Here is an 18630-nt window from a genome sequence, read left to right on the forward strand (position 1 = left end):
AGTATCCTATATCCCTATATTTTTAAAACACAATTTTCTATTCTTTATCACAATCTATAATATTTTTTGAACTACCAATGAGTGTACTTTAGCACTCTTTTTAATAATAAACTAATAAAAGTTAAATTTTAGTAATTATTTTTTCAATAGTGGGTTAATTTACAGAAGGGACACTTTGAGTGCTCCCTCTTATCTCTATCAATCCTTTTTTTTGGCTCTTTATAAGCTTAGGAAAATTAGAGATGGGTAGCACCACTAAATAATGAAAAGTTGGTAAAAATTTACTAAAAAATAACAAAAGGATAAGTGATCACCTCTGTAATTTGCATAAAAGAAAAACTTGGTACGGAACAAAAACTTCACTCCTAAGAAGTAAGAAGCATAGGGCCTGTGAGCCTGGTTCAGAGGTGGATGCTACATACGTATGTACGTTCGTATGCACAGTTGTTGATTCTTATGTATTTATATCTGCAAAAATATACAGTTACCATCTCTACTGGCAGCAATGCTGTGTGCAACAGTGACCGCAATCATACAGTTAGATTCATGGGTCTGCAGTATGGGTTTTACGGCACTTTCATGCATGCGGAATAGCAAAACAAAATATCAGTATATGGGCCACCTCCGAATCAGGCACATTGACAATGAAAGATCTCCGCTAAATATGTGAACTAAAAGAAGATCCCGGGACACAAAAATCTGGCCACCCCTGCAATAGAGCATGTGCACCACAGTGTGATTTAGACACCTGGACATTGAATATGATGTATAGAAGATTTTCTTCCATTGGTCAGGGGATAGTGATATATTAACCCCTTCCTGACAGAGCCAGTTTTTACGTTCCTGACAGAGCCCTTTTTTTCAAATCTGACATGTCTCACTTAAGTGGGGATAACTTTTTTTTGCTTTTACTTATCCCAGTGATTTTGAGATTGTTTTTTCGTGACACATTGTACTTCAAATTAGTGGTAAATTTGGGTCGATACAGTCTGTGTTTTTTTGTGAAAAATACCAAAATGTCGTGAAAAAATGGAAAATTTTGCAATTTGCAAAATGTTAAATTTTCTGCTTGTGAGACAAATAATCATACCACTCAAAATAGTTAATAACTAACATAGACCATATGTCTACTTTATGTTTCCATCATTATTTCAACTTGCTTTTAATTTTTTTGGACACTAGGAGGCTTACAATATGAATAGCAAATTCTCAAATTTTCAAGAAAATTTCAAACACTGATTTTTTTAGGGACCAGTTCAGTTCTGATGTGACTTTGAGGGACTTGTATGTGAGACACCCCCATAAATGATACCATTTCAAAAACTGCACCCCTCACAGTATTCAAAACAGCATTTTGGAAGTTTGTTAACCCTTTAGGTGTTTCACAGGAATTAAAAAAAGTGTAGGTGAAATTTCAAAATTTCTTTTTTTTTGCAGATTTGCAATTTTAATACATTTTTCTAAGGAACACAGTACATTTTACTAGAGAAATGTGACTAAAAATTGATTCCCCCAATTCTTTTGTTTTCATAAATATCCTATATGTGGCCCTAGTGTGCACGTTGACCAAACCACAGGCTTCATAATAGAAGGAGCACCTACTTGATTTTGGAGCCTCCTTTTTATGAGATTATTTTTTAGGCACCATGTAGGTTTCTAGGCACCATAAGATGCTAAAAGTTAGGAACCCCCCCACAAGTGACCCCATTTTGCAAACTACACCCCTCAGGGAATTCATCTAGGGGTATAGTGTACATTTCAAACCCCCAGGGGTTTCACCAATTGTGGTACAACTGGGCAGTGAAAATGAAAAATTATTTTTTTTACACAAAAATGCAGTTCTGGCTCCAAATTTGTCATTTTCAGAAGGTATGAAGGAGACAAAGCACCCCAAAATCTGTGCCCCAATTTCTCCCGAGTACGGCAATGCCTCACATGTGACCAAAAAATACCATTTGGGTGCATGGCAGGACTCAGAAGGGAAGGAGTGATTTTTGGATTTTGCAGCTCAGATTCTGGTGGAATTTTGGTGGGTGCTATGTCGCATTAGCAAGACCCCCCAAGCACCAATACAGTGGAACCCCCCACAAGTGACCCCATTTTGCAAACTACACCCCTCAGGGAATTCATCTAGGGGTATAGTGTACATTTCAAACCCCCAGGGGTTTCACCAATTTTGATACAAGTGGGCAGTGAAAATGAAAAATTACATTTTTTTACACAAAAATGCAGTTCTGGCTCAAAATTTTTCATTTTCAGAAGGTATGAAGGAGAAAAAGCACCCCAAAATCTGTGCCCCAATTTCTCCCGAGTACGGCAATGCCTCACATGTGACCAAAAAATACCAGTTGGGTGCATGGCAGGACTCAGAAGGGAAGGAGTGATTTTTGGATTTTGCAGCACAGATTTTGGTGGAATGAATGGTGGGTGCTATGTTGCACCAATACAGTGGAACCCCCCCACAAGTCACCCCATTTTGCAAAGTACACCCCTCAGGGAATTCATCTAGGGGTATAGTGTACATTTCAAACCCCCAGGGGTTTCACCAATTTTGATACAAGTGGGCAGTGAAAATGAAAAATTACATTTTTTTACACAAAAATGCAGTTCTGGCTCAAAATTTTTCATTTTCAGAAGGTATGAAGGAGAAAAAGCACCCCAAAATATGTGCCCCAATTTCTCCCGAGTACGGCAATGCCTCACATGTGACCAAAAAATACCAGTTGGGTGCATGGCAGGACTCAGAAGGGAAGGAGTGATTTTTGGATTTTGCAGCTCAGATTCTGGTGGAATTTTGGTGGGTGCTATGTCGCATTAGCAAGACCCCCCAAGCACCAATACAGTGGAACCCCCCCACAAGTGACCCCATTTTGCAAACTACACCCCTCAGGGAATTCATCTAGGGGTATAGTGTACATTTCAAACCCCCAGGGGTTTCACCAATTTTGATACAAGTGGGCAGTGAAAATGAAAAATTAAATTTTTTACACAAAAATGCAGTTCTGGCTCAAAATTTTTCATTTTCAGAAGGTATGAAGGAGAAAAAGCACCCCAAAATCTGTTCCCCAATTTCTCCCGAGTACGGCAATGCCTCACATGTGACCAAAAAATACCATTTGGGTGCATGGCAGGACTCAGAAGGGAAGGAGTGATTTTTGGATTTTGCAGCTCAGATTCTGGTGGAATTTTGGTGGGTGCTATGTCGCATTAGCAAGACCCCCCAAGCACCAATACAGTGGAACCCCCCCACAAGTGACCCCATTTTGCAAACTACACCCCTCAGGGAATTCATCTAGGGGTATAGTGTACATTTCAAACCCCCAGGGGTTTCACCAATTTTGATACAACTGGGCAGTGAAAATGAAAAATTACATTTTTTTACACAAAAATGCAGTTCTGGCTCAAAATTTTTCATTTTCAGAAGGTATGAAGGAGAAAAAGCACCCCAAAATCTGTGCCCCAATTTCTCCCGAGTACGGCAATGCCTCACATGTGACCAAAAAATACCAGTTGGGTGCATGGCAGGACTCAGAAGGGAAGGAGTGATTTTTGGATTTTGCAGCACAGATTTTGGTGGAATGAATGGTGGGTGCTATGTTGCACCAATACAGTGGAACCCCCCCACAAGTCACCCCATTTTGCAAAGTACACCCCTCAGGGAATTCATCTAGGGGTATAGTGTACATTTCAAACCCCCAGGGGTTTCACCAATTTTGATACAAGTGGGCAGTGAAAATGAAAAATTACATTTTTTTACACAAAAATGCAGTTCTGGCTCAAAATTTTTCATTTTCAGAAGGAATGAAGGAGACAAAGCACCCCAAAATCTGTGCCCCAATTTCTCCCGAGTACGGCAATGCCTCATGTGTGACCAAAAAGTGGCAGGACTCAGAAGGGAAGGAGTGATATTTGGATTTTGCAGCACAAATTCTGGTGGAATGATGGTGGGTGCTATGTCGCATTAGCAAGACCCCCAAAGCACCAATACAGTGGAACCCCCCACAAGTGACCCCATTTTGCAAACTACACCCCTCAGGGAATTCATCTAGGGGTATAGTGTACATTTCAAACCCCCAGGGGTTTCACCAATTTTGATACAAGTGGGCAGTGAAAATGAAAAATTACATTTTTTTACACAAAAATGCAGTTCTGGCTCAAAATTTTTCATTTTCAGAAGGTATGAAGGAGAAAAAGCACCCCAAAATCTGTGCCCCAATGTCTCCCGAGTACGGCAATGCCTCACATGTGACCAAAAAATACCAGTTGGGTGCATGGCAGGACTCAGAAGGGAAGGAGTGATTTTTGGATTTTGCGGCTCAGATTCTGGTGGAATGAATGGTGGGTGCTATGTGGCATTAGCAAGACCCCCGAAGCACGGTGAAATTATGAACCTAATAATCCATAGATGTGTGGTATATTTTAAAACACTCCTTTATACATAGGCCGGGTTTGTCGGGGCAAGTGTCACACTGGAAAATAGTTTGCTTTCTTATTCCCTTTTTATAGCAAACTTTGCACCTTTTTTGTGTCCTGCCCTTTTTTCCAGTGGAGGGGATTTCATCAGGAAAATGCTGCCCTGGTACAATACGGGGGCCAGTACTAGAAGTACTGGGGCCCTCTGCCTGCTGGTTCCCAAATATTAGGCCCTTTATGACTTCCTCTTGAAAGTGCATAAATGTCCCCCTCTGGCCGGTAGAACGGAATAGCACGTAAACGTTATACAGTGCCATCTGGATGATATACACGGCCAGCTTCTTGTACCAGATTTTTGTTTTCCGCAGGGCACTGTACGGCTTCAGTACCTGATCTGAAAGATCCACTCCGCCCATGTACCTATTGTAATCCAGGATACAATTAGGTTTTGAGGTGTGGGTACTGGTACCTCGTACAGGGACGGAGGTGGTACTGTCTCCGTGAATTGTTGTCAGTATAAGGACATCCCTCTTGTCCTTATATTTGACCAACAACATATTTTCGGTGCATATTCCCCTGCTTTCACCCCTTCTCATTACTTGGGCAATGTGCGTTTTTGGGAGGCCTCTTTGGTTCTTGCGCACAGTACCGCAAGCTGCTGTACCTCTTGAACCAAGGGCCTTAAACAGGGGGATGCTGGTGTAAAAGTTATCCACATAGAGGTGATAACCTTTATCCAGGAAGGGGTGCACTAAATCCCAGACAATTTTTCCACTAACACCTACGAGGGAGGGGGGGCATTCTGGCGGTTCAATTCTTGAATCCTTCCCTTCATATACCCTAAACCTGTGAGTGTACCCTGAGGTGCTTTCACACAGCTTATACATTTTTATGCCATACCTTGCCCTCTTACTGGGAAGGTACTGGCGGAATTTAACCCTTCCTTTAAAATGTATAAGGGACTCGTCTATGCAAATGAATTTATCTGGGATGTACATGTCTTCAAATTTGGCACTGAAATGATCAATGACCGGCCTGACTTTGAATAGCCGGTCAAAGGTGGGATCATCTCTGGGTGGGCACTGTGCATTATCGTTGTAATGCAAAAATTTAAGGATCGTCTCAAATCGAGCCCGGGGCATGGCCATACGGTAAAATGGGGTGCTGTACAGAACATCTGTACTCCAATATTGCCTAATTTCTGGCTTTTTTACTATGCCCATATGAAACACCAGACCCCAAAACGTCATCATCTCTACTGCATCTACAGGGGTCCACCTAGCAAATGATGACGTGGGGTTTTGAGCAATAAACTGCTGGGCATATAAATTAGTTTGGTCCACCATTAAATTTATAAAATCATCAGAGAAAAATAATTTGAAAAAGTCAATTTCTCTGAGACCTGTGGAATCAAATTGGATTCCTGGCATGGCCAAAAACTCAGGAACCTGGGGCTCAAAATTGTCTGGTGGTGGGGTCCATACGAGATCAATTATTGGGGGGGGGGGGTCTCAGCTGCTCTACGGGGGCGTCTTTGAGGGGGTCCCTCATCACCAGAGGAGGAAGAGGAGCTTAAGGCGAATCCTTCAAATTCCCCGCTTGCATCACTGGCTGTGTCAGAGTCAGAAGCAAGCATGGCATATGCCTCCTCCGCTGAATACATTCTTCTGGATGACTGGGATGACATTTGGGATGACATTTGGGATGACATTTGGGATGCCATTTTTATTTTTGTGTTACTGGTAGTGAAATGTTTCAACACGTGTATAGTGTAGGGGGGGGTACAAACTTTATTTCAACCCGGGGGGTATGTAGTGTGTAGTGTGTATGTAGTGCAGAAAAAAAAAATACTTTATAAAAAAAAAAAAATTGAAGGGGTTACAAAAAAAAAAAAATTGAAGGGGTTAAAAAAAAAAAATTGAAGGGGTTAAAAAAAAAAAATTGAAGGGGTTAAAAAAAAAAAAAAAAAGGTCCTGCGCCAAAAATTGAGCACAGATGTTGGTCAGTAACGTCCGTCACTGAACAGCGCTCAAAGGCAACAGGAATTTGATCAAAAAAAAAAAAAAATAGATCAACCCTGTGCCGAAAAAGATGATCAGTGATGTACGTCACTGATCAGCGCACAGCGGCCACAGGACACCCACAAAATCACAGTGTGTGTAAAAAAAAAATTAAAAAAAGACCCCACAGCACACACAAAAAAAAAAAAGGTGATCAGTGATGCGACACTGATTACCAGTGAGGGGCAGCAGGTGCACAACCTTTGGTGCAACTGACAGTGCAACTGGCAGGTATATATATAAAAAAAAAAAACCTCTGCACCCCCAAAAAGTTGCTGATCACCTCAGATATAGTGATCAGCACAAAAGGCGGGGGCAGCAGACACAAAATTTAGCACTCTCTATCACTCTCTGTCACTATCTCTCTCTATCTCTCTATCTCTCACTATCTAACACTCTATGACACTGCAGCAGCAGCAGTGACAGGTATATATATATATAAAAAAAAACCTGCGCCCCCAAAAAGTTGCTGATCAGTTAATTTATACTGATCAGCACAAAAGGGGGGGCAGCAGTCAGTTATATAAAAAATATATAGCACAATCTGTCACTATCTCTATCTCTCTCTCTCTATCTCTCTCTATCTATAACTATCACACTGCAGCAGCACAAAATATAGCACTCTCTGTCACTAGGCCTCTCTATCTCTCTCTATCTCTCTCTCTATCTCTCTCTATCTCTCTCTATCTCTCTCTATCTCTCTCTCTATAACTATATCACACTGCAGCAGCACAAAATATAGCACTCTCTGACACTATCTCTCTCTATCTCTCTCTATCTAACTAACGCTATTACACTGCAGCAGCACAAGTTCACAACACAGGAAGTCACAAGTAACAGGATCCAGGAAGCATCCAGCACACTACAAGCAGTGATGAAGCAGGCAAGATATTTGCAAGGATCAGGTAAGTATTTTGCAAGGTTCTGGTCAGTATATCGCGGCAGCTAGGCACGGTGACCGCACTGCACGCCATTCCAGACCGGAATGGCGTCTGCAGTGCAGTCACCGTTAGTTTAAACCCCCCTCCATGGCTGTGATTGGTCCGTCGGTCCGACGGACCAATCACGGCCTTTGGGGGCGGGCGGGGTGAGGTGGGGTGACACCAGTGTCACCCTTACACCCCGCGGTGATTGGTGCTGTACTTTACAGCACCAATCACCTCCGATCGCGTGTCACCGGCGAACGTTATTCGCCGGTGACACAAAAAACGCTGTAATTGGCTGTTCACACTGAACAGCCAATCACAGCGATCGCCGACGGGGGGGCGGCATCGCAGCCCCCCCTGGGCATGCACGGACATGTCTGCTGTCAGGGACAGCAGACATGTTGTAACTGTCACCGCGTCTATAGACGCGGTGACAGTTAAATGCCATGACGTACATTTACGCCATGTGTCGGGAAGTACTTCCCGACCATGACGTAAATGTACGTCAATTGTCGGGAAGGGGTTAAAATCCGATTCCCATTTATTCTGGACATTTGATTTGATGACAACAACAACAAAGTCTAAGAGAGTTTTGTACTAGAATGTTATATCCCCTTTGGAGTTAGATGATGATAATCTAAATCTAAAGATTATTTTGGAGATAGTATCTGCAGGTGTGTATAGTGTGGGCAGTGACTTCCACCAATGGTGAATCTGAAAGTAATGGAGAATTTCAGATTGCGGTAGAGAGAATTTTTGTTGTATTTCTGAAAAGGGTAACAAAAGACTGCCCTCCAATAGTCTTGACACCTGATGCGATCCATTTTGATAAATTTTAATTAGGGATCGGTTTCATCAGGGTTCGTATGGAAATACCAGCTATGCCAGGATCCAGAAAAATATTGTTTTGGATTAACCCTTGAGCTTATCGCTGCCTGGGATGTTGTCAGATAGTATGAATCAGCGCCAAGGATCCAGAAAAATATTGTTTTGGATTAACCCTTGAGCTTATCGCTGCCTGGGATGTTGTCAGATAGTATGAATCAGCGCCAAGGATTGTGCCGGTATTTTTTTTGTATTAGCTATGCCGGGAGCAGGGGAGGATACCCAAGCGGAAAACCTGTCCCATACTTGTAATCAGGTGGCAGCTGTGCCAATTTGTAATTGGTCCAGTACATAATCATCCACAATCAGGCTTATTTTTAGCAAATTGTTTACAAAAATGTTAACCATAAAAGTCCATTATAAATTACATCCACTGTTTTCTATGGGTAAAATGGGTTCAGTGTGAAAGGTACCAACTCAGTAATGAATTGGTAATATACTGGTTACAACTGGTAATGTGCAAGAGGTTTAACTTGCTCAGACCCTCAGAAACGTTTTGGTACTTGTGTATTATCACGGCGCTCACATTTTCCATTGTAGGGCATTGTACAACCAAAAAATCGCGTTGCATCGCATGCGATGTGATCGCATGCGATGCAACGCGATTGGACCCGATTTTTAATCATACAGGCACCCAGATGCCTGATTCCTATGTTAAATGCCCCCCCAGACCCGATATTTGATTGTACACCCACCCTGATGGATAATGACTACGTTAAATGCCCCCCCATTGTTAACGCCACCCCACTATCAACGCCAACCCGAAGCGTGGCGAAAGCAGCGAGCCCTCGAGGGGCGGTGGTACGCGTCCTACGACCTTTTCATACCCCCACTATCCACGTCAGCGTGGAGTTGTTTTTATATAGTGTGGCGAGCGCAGCAAGCCACCGAGCCCGAAGCGTGGCGTGCGCAGCGTGCCCCGCGAGGAGATGTGTATTATGTTACAATGTATTACGCATCCCTTCGCGGGGCTCGCTGTGCTCGCCACGCTTAGGGCTCGGTGGCTCGCTGCGCTCCCACACTATTTAAGATCAACTCCACACCAACGTGGATAGTGGGGGTATGAAAAGGTCAGAGGACGTGTACCGCCGCCCCTCGCGGCCTCGCTGTGCTCGCCACGCTTAGGGCTCGGTGGCTCGCTGCGCTCCCACACTATTTAAGATCAACTCCACACCAACGTGGATAGTGGGGGTATGAAAAGGTCAGAGGACGTGTACCGCCGCCCCTCGCGGCCTCGCTGTGCTCGCCACGCTTTGGATTGATAGTGGGGTGGCGTTAACAATGGGGGGGGCATTTAACATAGTCATTACCCATCAGGGTGGGTATACAATTAAAAATCGGGTCTGGGGGGGCATTAAACATGGGAATAAGCCCAAATCGGGCATGATCGCGTTGCATCGCATCGCATGCCATTATAATGGCATGCGATGCAACGCGATATTAAAATTGTATACTCATGCCCAGGGAAAGGCTCAAATTGAGTCCCATTGCATGGCATCGCAAACCTTAATTAGTGGTATGTGATGCGATGCAATGCGATGGGCGCCGTGATAATACACATGTACCAACGTTTCAAATACTGGGTCTAAGTAGGTTTTGCGATGTGAAAGCAGTATTAGTTGGTGACCATTGAATAATACTGAAATATATATAAATATGCTAATAAGCCTAGAGTGACAGATATAAACCAATATCTCATGCGCTAAAAAAACAGCCTGAGGTACTACTTCCAATATATGAAAAACCAATTCATAAACAAAGACATACCATACCAAACACAATTTTGGAATGTCCCTTGGGCGCTTTTGATGTTATAATTTTTTTCCTCATTCGGAATGGTGGTACCCAAAAAACAAGGAGAAAAAAGTGCAATAGTGTAACACCACAAAAACTTCCTTTGTCTATATTTTTAAATCAATGGAATTGACACAATTCGCCCCATAAATATATGTCTACTAATGAGGTAGACAAATGCGTAAATTGAGTGAGACCACTCCTTCCAGCAGACTACTCTACTCCAGTGGTTCCCAACCCTGGTCCTCAAGTACCCCCAACAGTGCACCCAATAATGTGCACTCATTATTCAGACACATTTTAAAAGATCCACAGGTGGAGCTAATTATGTCACTTGTGATTCTGTGTGGAGACCTGGAAAACATGCACTGTTGGGGGTACTTGAGGACCAGGGTTGGGAACCACTGCTCTACTCCATCAGAGATTTTATGGATGTTATTGACAACTTGGTGTGGGCCATATTTATAATGGGCACCTTGGTGTGGGCCAAATGTATAATGGACATTACGGTGTTTGCATAACATGTAATGGACATTACGGTGTGTGGCATCATGTATAATGGGCACTAATATGAGGAGGAAAAATTACATAATGTAACGGGCAAGAATCAAGGTTTTTCTTGTGGTGGCCAATTCTCGGCGTGCAGGTTGCAAAACTACGGTATAAGGTAGTCTTTTCCTGCAATGCTGTGCCCCTTGCAGTGAGGCTACACCCCTGTTTTTTGGGCGCATGCCTAAGGCGCGCATATTCTCCACTTTGCTGCTGGGGATTGTTATGTTACTGGCACTGTTGGGAGGAATTGTATGTTGTTGTTTTTTTATTAAATGGTATGCCCCGTCCCTTTTGTAGCTCCTCCCACATCACCACTCACTGTCTGCCCCTGCCCACAGTCCATGAACCTATTTTCCTACAAAAATAGCCCTATATATATATATATATATATATATATATATAGCCATCCAGGGGTGAAGCCCTGGGCTGTCCCAGAGCCCCCTGGGCTGTGGGGGCCAGGCTGATAATTAAAGTGTGAAAATTAGAATTAAAAAACGTTGCTTTTGACAGGAGAACTACACGTCCGAGAAGGCCTCCCCTGCATTCTGGGACTCGTGAACCACATTCTCTGCATTAATGTGCCCCCTTAGACTTGTAATTCACCTGTAAAAAAATGTTACACTAAATATACAGACATAGAATAGTGCAGCTTTATTACCCCCCCCCCCCCCCTTTTACACCACACAGTCACAAAATTCACATTCTCAAATTTTTCATGATATTTCAGTACTTTTTCAAATTAACTTTTGGAACATTTTATTCAGATAGTTTTTAAACAATTGCTGGGGTTGCCTGGATGTGTCCACATAAATTTCTTTAAAAAGAAAAAAGAAAATGGTTGAGATAGGGAATAGTATACCTCTTTTGAATGAAATGAATCCAATCGTTGCGTATACTATATTCCAACTTCAAGGCGTATGAGGGTTGTCTAACAGTTTTATAATTGTGCTAAAATGTTGCATACCTCATTTATTTGTTGATTGGAACAGGATTAGGGGGTGGGAGCACCAAAATTTAAACTTTTGGAAAATTACCTATTGCCAAGAAACACCCTAATATATATATATATATATATATATATATATATATATATATATATATATATATATATATATATATATATATATATGTGTGTATATATATATATATATATATATATATATATATATATATATATAATGATAAGGTCATGACCTTAAGGAAAATAATTATTCAGTATGCATTTGCTTTTATCTTTTAAAAATCCCAGGTCGATTGGAGACTTTACAAAACGTGGTTTAGCTAGTGCATTAGTTAAAAAATGTTTCATAGCATTAAACACAGGAGTTGAGTTTTCACTCAACAGATGTTCCTGGCCTGCATTATAGAATGTTAAATCCATGTGCTGGACAGATCCTAGAATGAGGGATTAACTCTTATTTGGATTCCCTAATGATGGTGACGTCCGTGTGCTTCACTGAAAGCCGCTCATGTTTATTCGGGGCAGATTTGCAGCTGGGAAATGGCGTGTTGCGGGGAATCCGCACAGTGCTGCTGTTAGTAGTCATTGCGCCCGGGATGAGGATCTGACATTCAGCACCACAGAGCGGACAGCGCACGTCCGCTCCTGCTCACACTACGCCTCTCTCTGCCTGCCTGGCTGCTGCCCTTTCTCCATCCTGCCTTATGGGACTTCCTATACCCATATCCAAGCAGCAGCCACCCTCTCTCTCACTCTCCTCCTCCCTCCCCTTCCCCCAGTCTGTGTATTGGTTACGAGCTTGTGCAGTCTCTTCTGGATGTGACCGCATCAGGCTGCAGCAAGCCATCTGAATCCGCTGTACGCGAGTCGACAGACCCGGGCGGCGGGCTAGAGACGGGCCCCGAAGCGACGAGAGAGGAGGAGACTCTCCATGTAGTAAGAGATGTCTGTCTGTCTCTGCTGACTCTTCTGCTGAGCTGTCACTGGGCGCTGTCCCCAGCACTGGCACCCTGCCTGTCGTGCGCTCTCTTCCTTTGTATCAGAGGCTGTCTCATCCCGTGGCTGGAGCTCTCCTCTTCTCCCTGTCCCCAGGGTGTGTCTGTGCATGATCCGCTTCCAGTCCATCTCCTCTCTGGCTGAAGATGGCGGATCGAGCTGAGATGTTTTCCCTCTCCACCTTCCACTCCCTCTCCCCCCCGGGCTGCAGGTGAGAGCCAGGTTCCTCCTATGTCGCGATCTTAGCTTGGGTTGGGTCGAAATTAGGTGTCCTTCATTTATTTAGGCTGATACATGGGTAGTAACTCCAAATTATGTCACAGGTGTGGGATAGTCTGTCGCGATAGCAGCTACATATCACAGCCATGGGCATATCCATAGCCATATCACGTGCTGTGGACTTGAAAGACGTGTTTGGGGTAATATGTTATCATGATTACACTACAGGTTTCAATATCAGATAATGCACAGAGACCATCCTCAGTCACCAGCAATAACAACAACAACAACAACAACAACCATATTGCATCAACCTGTAATAGGCAGCAGTCATGCCTCATACAGTGCATTGTATCTGCAGTGCTCCATTATCCATGAACAGTATACAATAATGCCTCCCCTAGATGCTCGCACAGTATGTTAAACCTTATGTTGGGTGTACTGTAGTGTGGCTTCCATACAGCAATTGGCACAATGCAGCATTACTGTACAGCTCACTTGTCCTTTCTCCTGCAGCAACTGCTAGTTCTATGTAATCAGCAGCACTGCCATTTTACAGAATTATATTTGGTACATACTGTATCACCTAAAGCCCAGATCTACTGCAACACTTTCCTGAATAAAGTATATGCTACATATCCAATATCCATACACATGTATAATAAAGACCAGACCTACTGTAGTGTAACCTCTTGGCTCAGTGAAATGACAGCTCCTGATAGATGCAGTAAAGTTGTCCTGTGTGTACTATGCAAGACTAGGGCCGCTAATAACAGCACAGGACATATGAGGCATTGCAGTACTGTACTATATAAAATGCTTACAATACAGCTACGGTACTCTTCATGTTATGAGTAGGAAACAACAAGAAACTGCACTGATGACTCCTTTCATATATTGAGATCATCCAGAAGACGCATTAAAGCACACTGTATAGAATCTAGTGTCCTGTATGTATACGGATACCAATAAAGAACAGTTTCTCCCTTTCCATAAGGAATTCCTCTAGGCAGTGACATCATTCGGAACACACAATAACTAGATACTCCTCTACACGAGGTCAGACTAAATTAGGTGGCGTAATCATAAATGTAGCTACTACTGGTCCACTACTAATTAAAAATAAATATAGAAAATATCGCACTCTACAAAAATAAAAAAAGCTATATATATATATTTAAGATGAAAAAACTCAGTTACCACGTTGTCCTTGTGTCAGGTGTTCTTACTGTAGACTGAGTGCGCTAGTGAACAGACACATTGGGCCTTATTCTGATCTGAGCTCAGTACAAATTTGTTCTTAAAATGGGCAAAACCATGTGCACTGCAGGTGGAGCAGATGTAACCTGTGCAAAGAGAATTAAATTTGAGTGGGGTGTGTTGAAACTGAAATCTAAATTGCAGTGTAAAAATAATGCAGCCAGTATTTACCCTGCACAGAAACAAAATAACTCACACAAACCTAACTCTCTCTATACATGTTACATCTGCCCCACCTGTAGTGCACATGGTTTTGCCCATTTTAAGAACAAATTTGTACTGAGCTCAGATCAGAATAAGGCCCATAGACCCAAGTTCACTTTTATTAGACATGAAACATAATACAGTGCACTCTATTACTGAGCTCATGGTGTGGTGGTGTATAACAAGGGGGACCTTATTTACCAGCCTAATTGATGATTTGGTTTTAGGAATGCTAGCTTTTCAGTGGATAGTTTAATGGGTGACCATAATGTATTTACATAATTGTTATTTGCATTACAATAGGAACAATTTCATTCAATGTACTGAATATCAGAATATTGCTTTTAGAATTCAATTTTTTTTTTTAAGTTGTACTCTATTTGTTTTTATTTTTGCCTGGGCAGTATTTGGTACACAGATTATTAAACATAATTTGCTTTGATGTACTTATTATTGGTATAACTGTTCACTATCAGACAGAGAAAAAGACCTGTGAATTTTCCGGCTCCAGGCAGGTAGGCCCAAGTTTTTTCTCTGTCTGAAAGGTTGAACGTGGGTCTAAAATGCCAGGGCTTCGACCCTGGAACTTACCAGGGTTTCCCCGTGTCTTTATTTAAAAAACCCGGTTCGCCAGCTGTCTGGAAGGGTGTGACCCAGGTTTTTTTCCCTCAGGTCACAGAAAATGGCTCAGATTGGGTGACCTGGTGGGGTGCTGGCAGGTTGACTGAGTGGCTGGGCCTATGTGATTGGCTGAGCGGGCGTCATGCTGTGGTCTGAAGTAATTAGGGAGCTGCAGATAAGAAAGCATGGTTCACTGAGCAAGGTGCATAAAACGCAGTGCACAGCAATGGTGCACTGAGCAAAACGCATGCATGCACACAGTGGGCAACCATGGTGCTCTGAGCAAGGCGCACCTCATCTATGTGTGCTAAAAAAAAATGTTCTTTTTTTTCTGACACATGATATATTACAGGGATAACCAGGATCCTCTGTGAAAGGTGTCGACCCTTGAAATTCCCAGGTTAAATGTGCTGTGTAAAAGGGGGTAAGAACTTTGAACCGTGTCCTACCAAGGTTTTTGTATCTGAGAAAAACCTGGATTGTATTCCTCATAGAAATAGGAGGTGGCACTCCAGAACTGTAGAAAAATGTGTCTCTGTCTCCGAATAAGGAAGCAGAGATTTAGGGGCGCAATGAATGGGCTGTTTCACTTTGTATGGCTGCTGCAAAAAACAGGTTTATTCAAAACCTGGAGAGGTATATGGAAAGAAATAAGGATGCAGCATTAGTTTTTATCTTATTTTAGGCGCAGCATCCATTGTTTCTTTCCATATGGCACTCCAGAACTCATCATATAAAGACATCCAGTGTTTTACTGGTCATTGTTTCAGGGGCTGGCAGCTCCTTCTTCAGGACAAACAATATATTGTGTAGAATGAAGGGGCTACCAGACCCCGAAATGTTGACCAATTAAACATTGGGTGCATTTATTTGATGAGTCCTGGATTGCCGCCTGCTGTTTCTTTGTGATAGATAGAGATATAGAAAGAGAGAGAGTCTAAGAAGGTTATACTCCCTGTTATATGAGTAACAACTGGAATGCTAATCTCTGCTCCCATATTTTATTGATAAGCTTTTTAGGCTCTCTGGTGAATAAGCTCAGTTCAGAGACAAGCTCACAGAGTAAAATGATCCATTTCCATCTCTGTTCCCTGAGACACATTACTCAGTGTCTTAGATTGATTTTATATTGCCGATATATTGCACTTAGGAAAACTAATCTATAAATAACAAACATGAGAAAATTATAACTAATTTGTATATTGTATTTCCTTTATAATAAAGAGAATGAAAGGAGGTCAGTGGTTGATTTAATGAGTCTCATGGTGTTGTAGCTGCAGTATTATGTAATTAGGTCTGATATCTCTTATCTGAAAAACTGTCCTACTGGAGCATCCAAAAACTATAAAAGAGATAAACCTAATAAATGTTGCTGTATATTGGCAATTTCATATACAGACACATAACCACAAAGTGTTCCCAATATATGTCTCAAAAGCCGCCCAGTGTGTACACGCTCCCGAAGCATTACCAGCAGATGAGCGATGGGACAGACGGCTTTCCATTACGTCCTGCTATGGAAAGTAGTCCACCCCTGGGAAATAGCTTAGATGGGTGAAAATCGCTCAGTGTGTATGCACCGTTACATTGCTGTAAGAGATGTTTCTTAACTGTGACAGGCTGAGTGGGAATGTCAGTGCCTAACCACAAAGATCATCAATGCCATGTGCATGAAAAATTAGAATCTGTGAAGTATAATGTATAGCATAGTACAGTAATAATGTACTATACTGTATATACTATTATATATACAGGGTGTATATATATATATTATATATATATATATATATATATATGCACACACAGACATACACATACACACACTACTGTTCACAGCTTTAAGGCAGGTATGGGAAATGCTGCAATGTAAGAATGCTTTAAAAATAGAAGTTTATGCTAAGTGAATGAACACAAGAGAAATCTACATCAAATCAATACTTGCCTTCAAAACCGTATCAATTCTTCAAAACTCTGCTACAAAGGTGAGGTTGCATTAGGCAGTTTTATGTCACAGGTCATACACCATGGCAAGACTGAGCACAGCACCAAGTTGCAAGGTAGTTCTACTGCATTAGCAAGGTCTCACCCAGGCAATGATTTGAACACAGACTGGACTTTCAAAATGTGCTGTTCAACTCTATAAAACTGGCAACCCAGGTACACTGTACTGTTTGAAGAAGTCTGGTAAGTGGTGGTCTTCGTGGAAGAATTATGGCCCAAAAGCCATACCTTTGATGTGGAAATAAGGCCAAATGACTCAACTATGCAAAAACACATAGGAATTGGGGTGTGGACAAATGGCAGCAGGTGCTTGGGACTGAGGAGTCAAAATTGGAACTATTGGGCTGTTACAGGCAGCAGTTTGTTCACCGAAGGACTGGAAAGCAGTACAATAATAAGGGCTGCATTTAAGCAAATGTGAATTTGGTCAATATTAATAGTGTCCTCAATGCTGAGAAATACAGGCAGGAATGTATTCATCATGCAATACCATCAGGAAGGTGTCAAATTGGCTACAATTGTATTCTGCAGCAAGAAGACCCCAAACATACAGCCAATGTCATTATGAAGTATCTTTAGCACAAAGAAGAACAAGGATTCCTGAAATGGATGACATGTCCACCACAAAGCCCTGATCTTAACCTCATCTATTTTGTCTGGGTTTACATGAAAAGACCAAAGGATTTAAGCAAGCGTACATCCACAGAAGATCTGTGGTTAGTTCTCCAATGTGTTTGGAACATTTTCCCTGCCAAGTTCATTCAGAAACTGGGTGCAAGTGTAGAGTAAAGACACAGTGGTCACACCAAATATTGGTTTGAATTCTCTTCAGTTCATTCACTTTGCATTTTGTGAAATGTTAAAAATAAACTATTAGCACAACTTATTTTTTTCTTTTTTAAAGCATTCTTACGGTACTTTGCAGCATTTTTACACAATACTGTGTGTGTGCGGTTGCAGGAAATAATTGAGAACAATACCTTTTTTTATTTCACCTACCGGATCAGAAACTAGTATATAAAGACCCCCTCATGTTCTGTTAAGGGGTGACAACCTTTACTTGTGAATGCTACTAGTGGCTCTTTTCTATGTCAAAACATATATTTTAGGTTTAGTGTTCCTGTAGGAACTGATTAGCTTTCATTTAACATAAGAAATTGTTGACACACATAAATATTAGATGATTATCATGAATTTAATGTCTTATCTAACACACCGTTCCTTGGCCTTGGTATGGTGAACCTCCCATCTTAGTTTTGCTTTGTCGACTCGAGACACAACAGGCAATGTGATTAACATTACAAAGGGATGTGATATAAGTAACATTATCCTGTTTATAGACTAGAAGATGTATAAGACAAACTCACATAAAATAAGGTCACTCTGCTTACCTGTAAAAGTGATACAGTATAGAAGTCAGAGGATTATGGCTTAAATTACTTTAGAAAGTATAAAACCTGTCTGTGTTTGGAGGGTGGTGGGGAAGTGGGTGGCAGGGGATGTTAAATCAGCCAATATTTACCCTGCAAGCCCAAAACAAAATGTATTTAAACCCCTGTTTTTTCCACTCCCAACTCAGAATAAAGCCCAGATGGGGGAATTGCTGGTGACTTTTTGCCTTGCCAAAATTGCATGACCCGCATGTTACTTTTATGGCATCAGAATCTCGCTCAAAGTGTCCACTACCCGATAGGGCAGCACATTTGTGCAAAAGGGACATAAATCACCTGGGTTATAC

At 41.9% G+C, this 18630-nt stretch overlaps 1 protein-coding gene across 1 annotated transcript in view; it reads left to right on the forward strand.

The window, feature by feature from the left end:
* Nucleotides 1–12128: 12128 nt before the first annotated feature.
* MAPK8IP2 (mitogen-activated protein kinase 8 interacting protein 2) overlaps nucleotides 12129–18630 on the forward strand; it is a 69126-nt gene continuing 62624 nt past the window's right edge. The window contains exon 1 of the mRNA XM_083183194.1: nucleotides 12129–12798. Coding sequence (XP_083039320.1) covers nucleotides 12734–12798 — 65 coding nt within the window. The 5' untranslated portion in view covers nucleotides 12129–12733. The remainder of the gene's footprint in view (nucleotides 12799–18630) is intronic.

Source organism: Crinia signifera, chromosome 4, assembly GCF_055691185.1.
Source record: "Crinia signifera chromosome 4, ASM5569118v1, whole genome shotgun sequence".
NCBI lineage: Eukaryota > Metazoa > Chordata > Amphibia > Anura > Myobatrachidae > Crinia > Crinia signifera.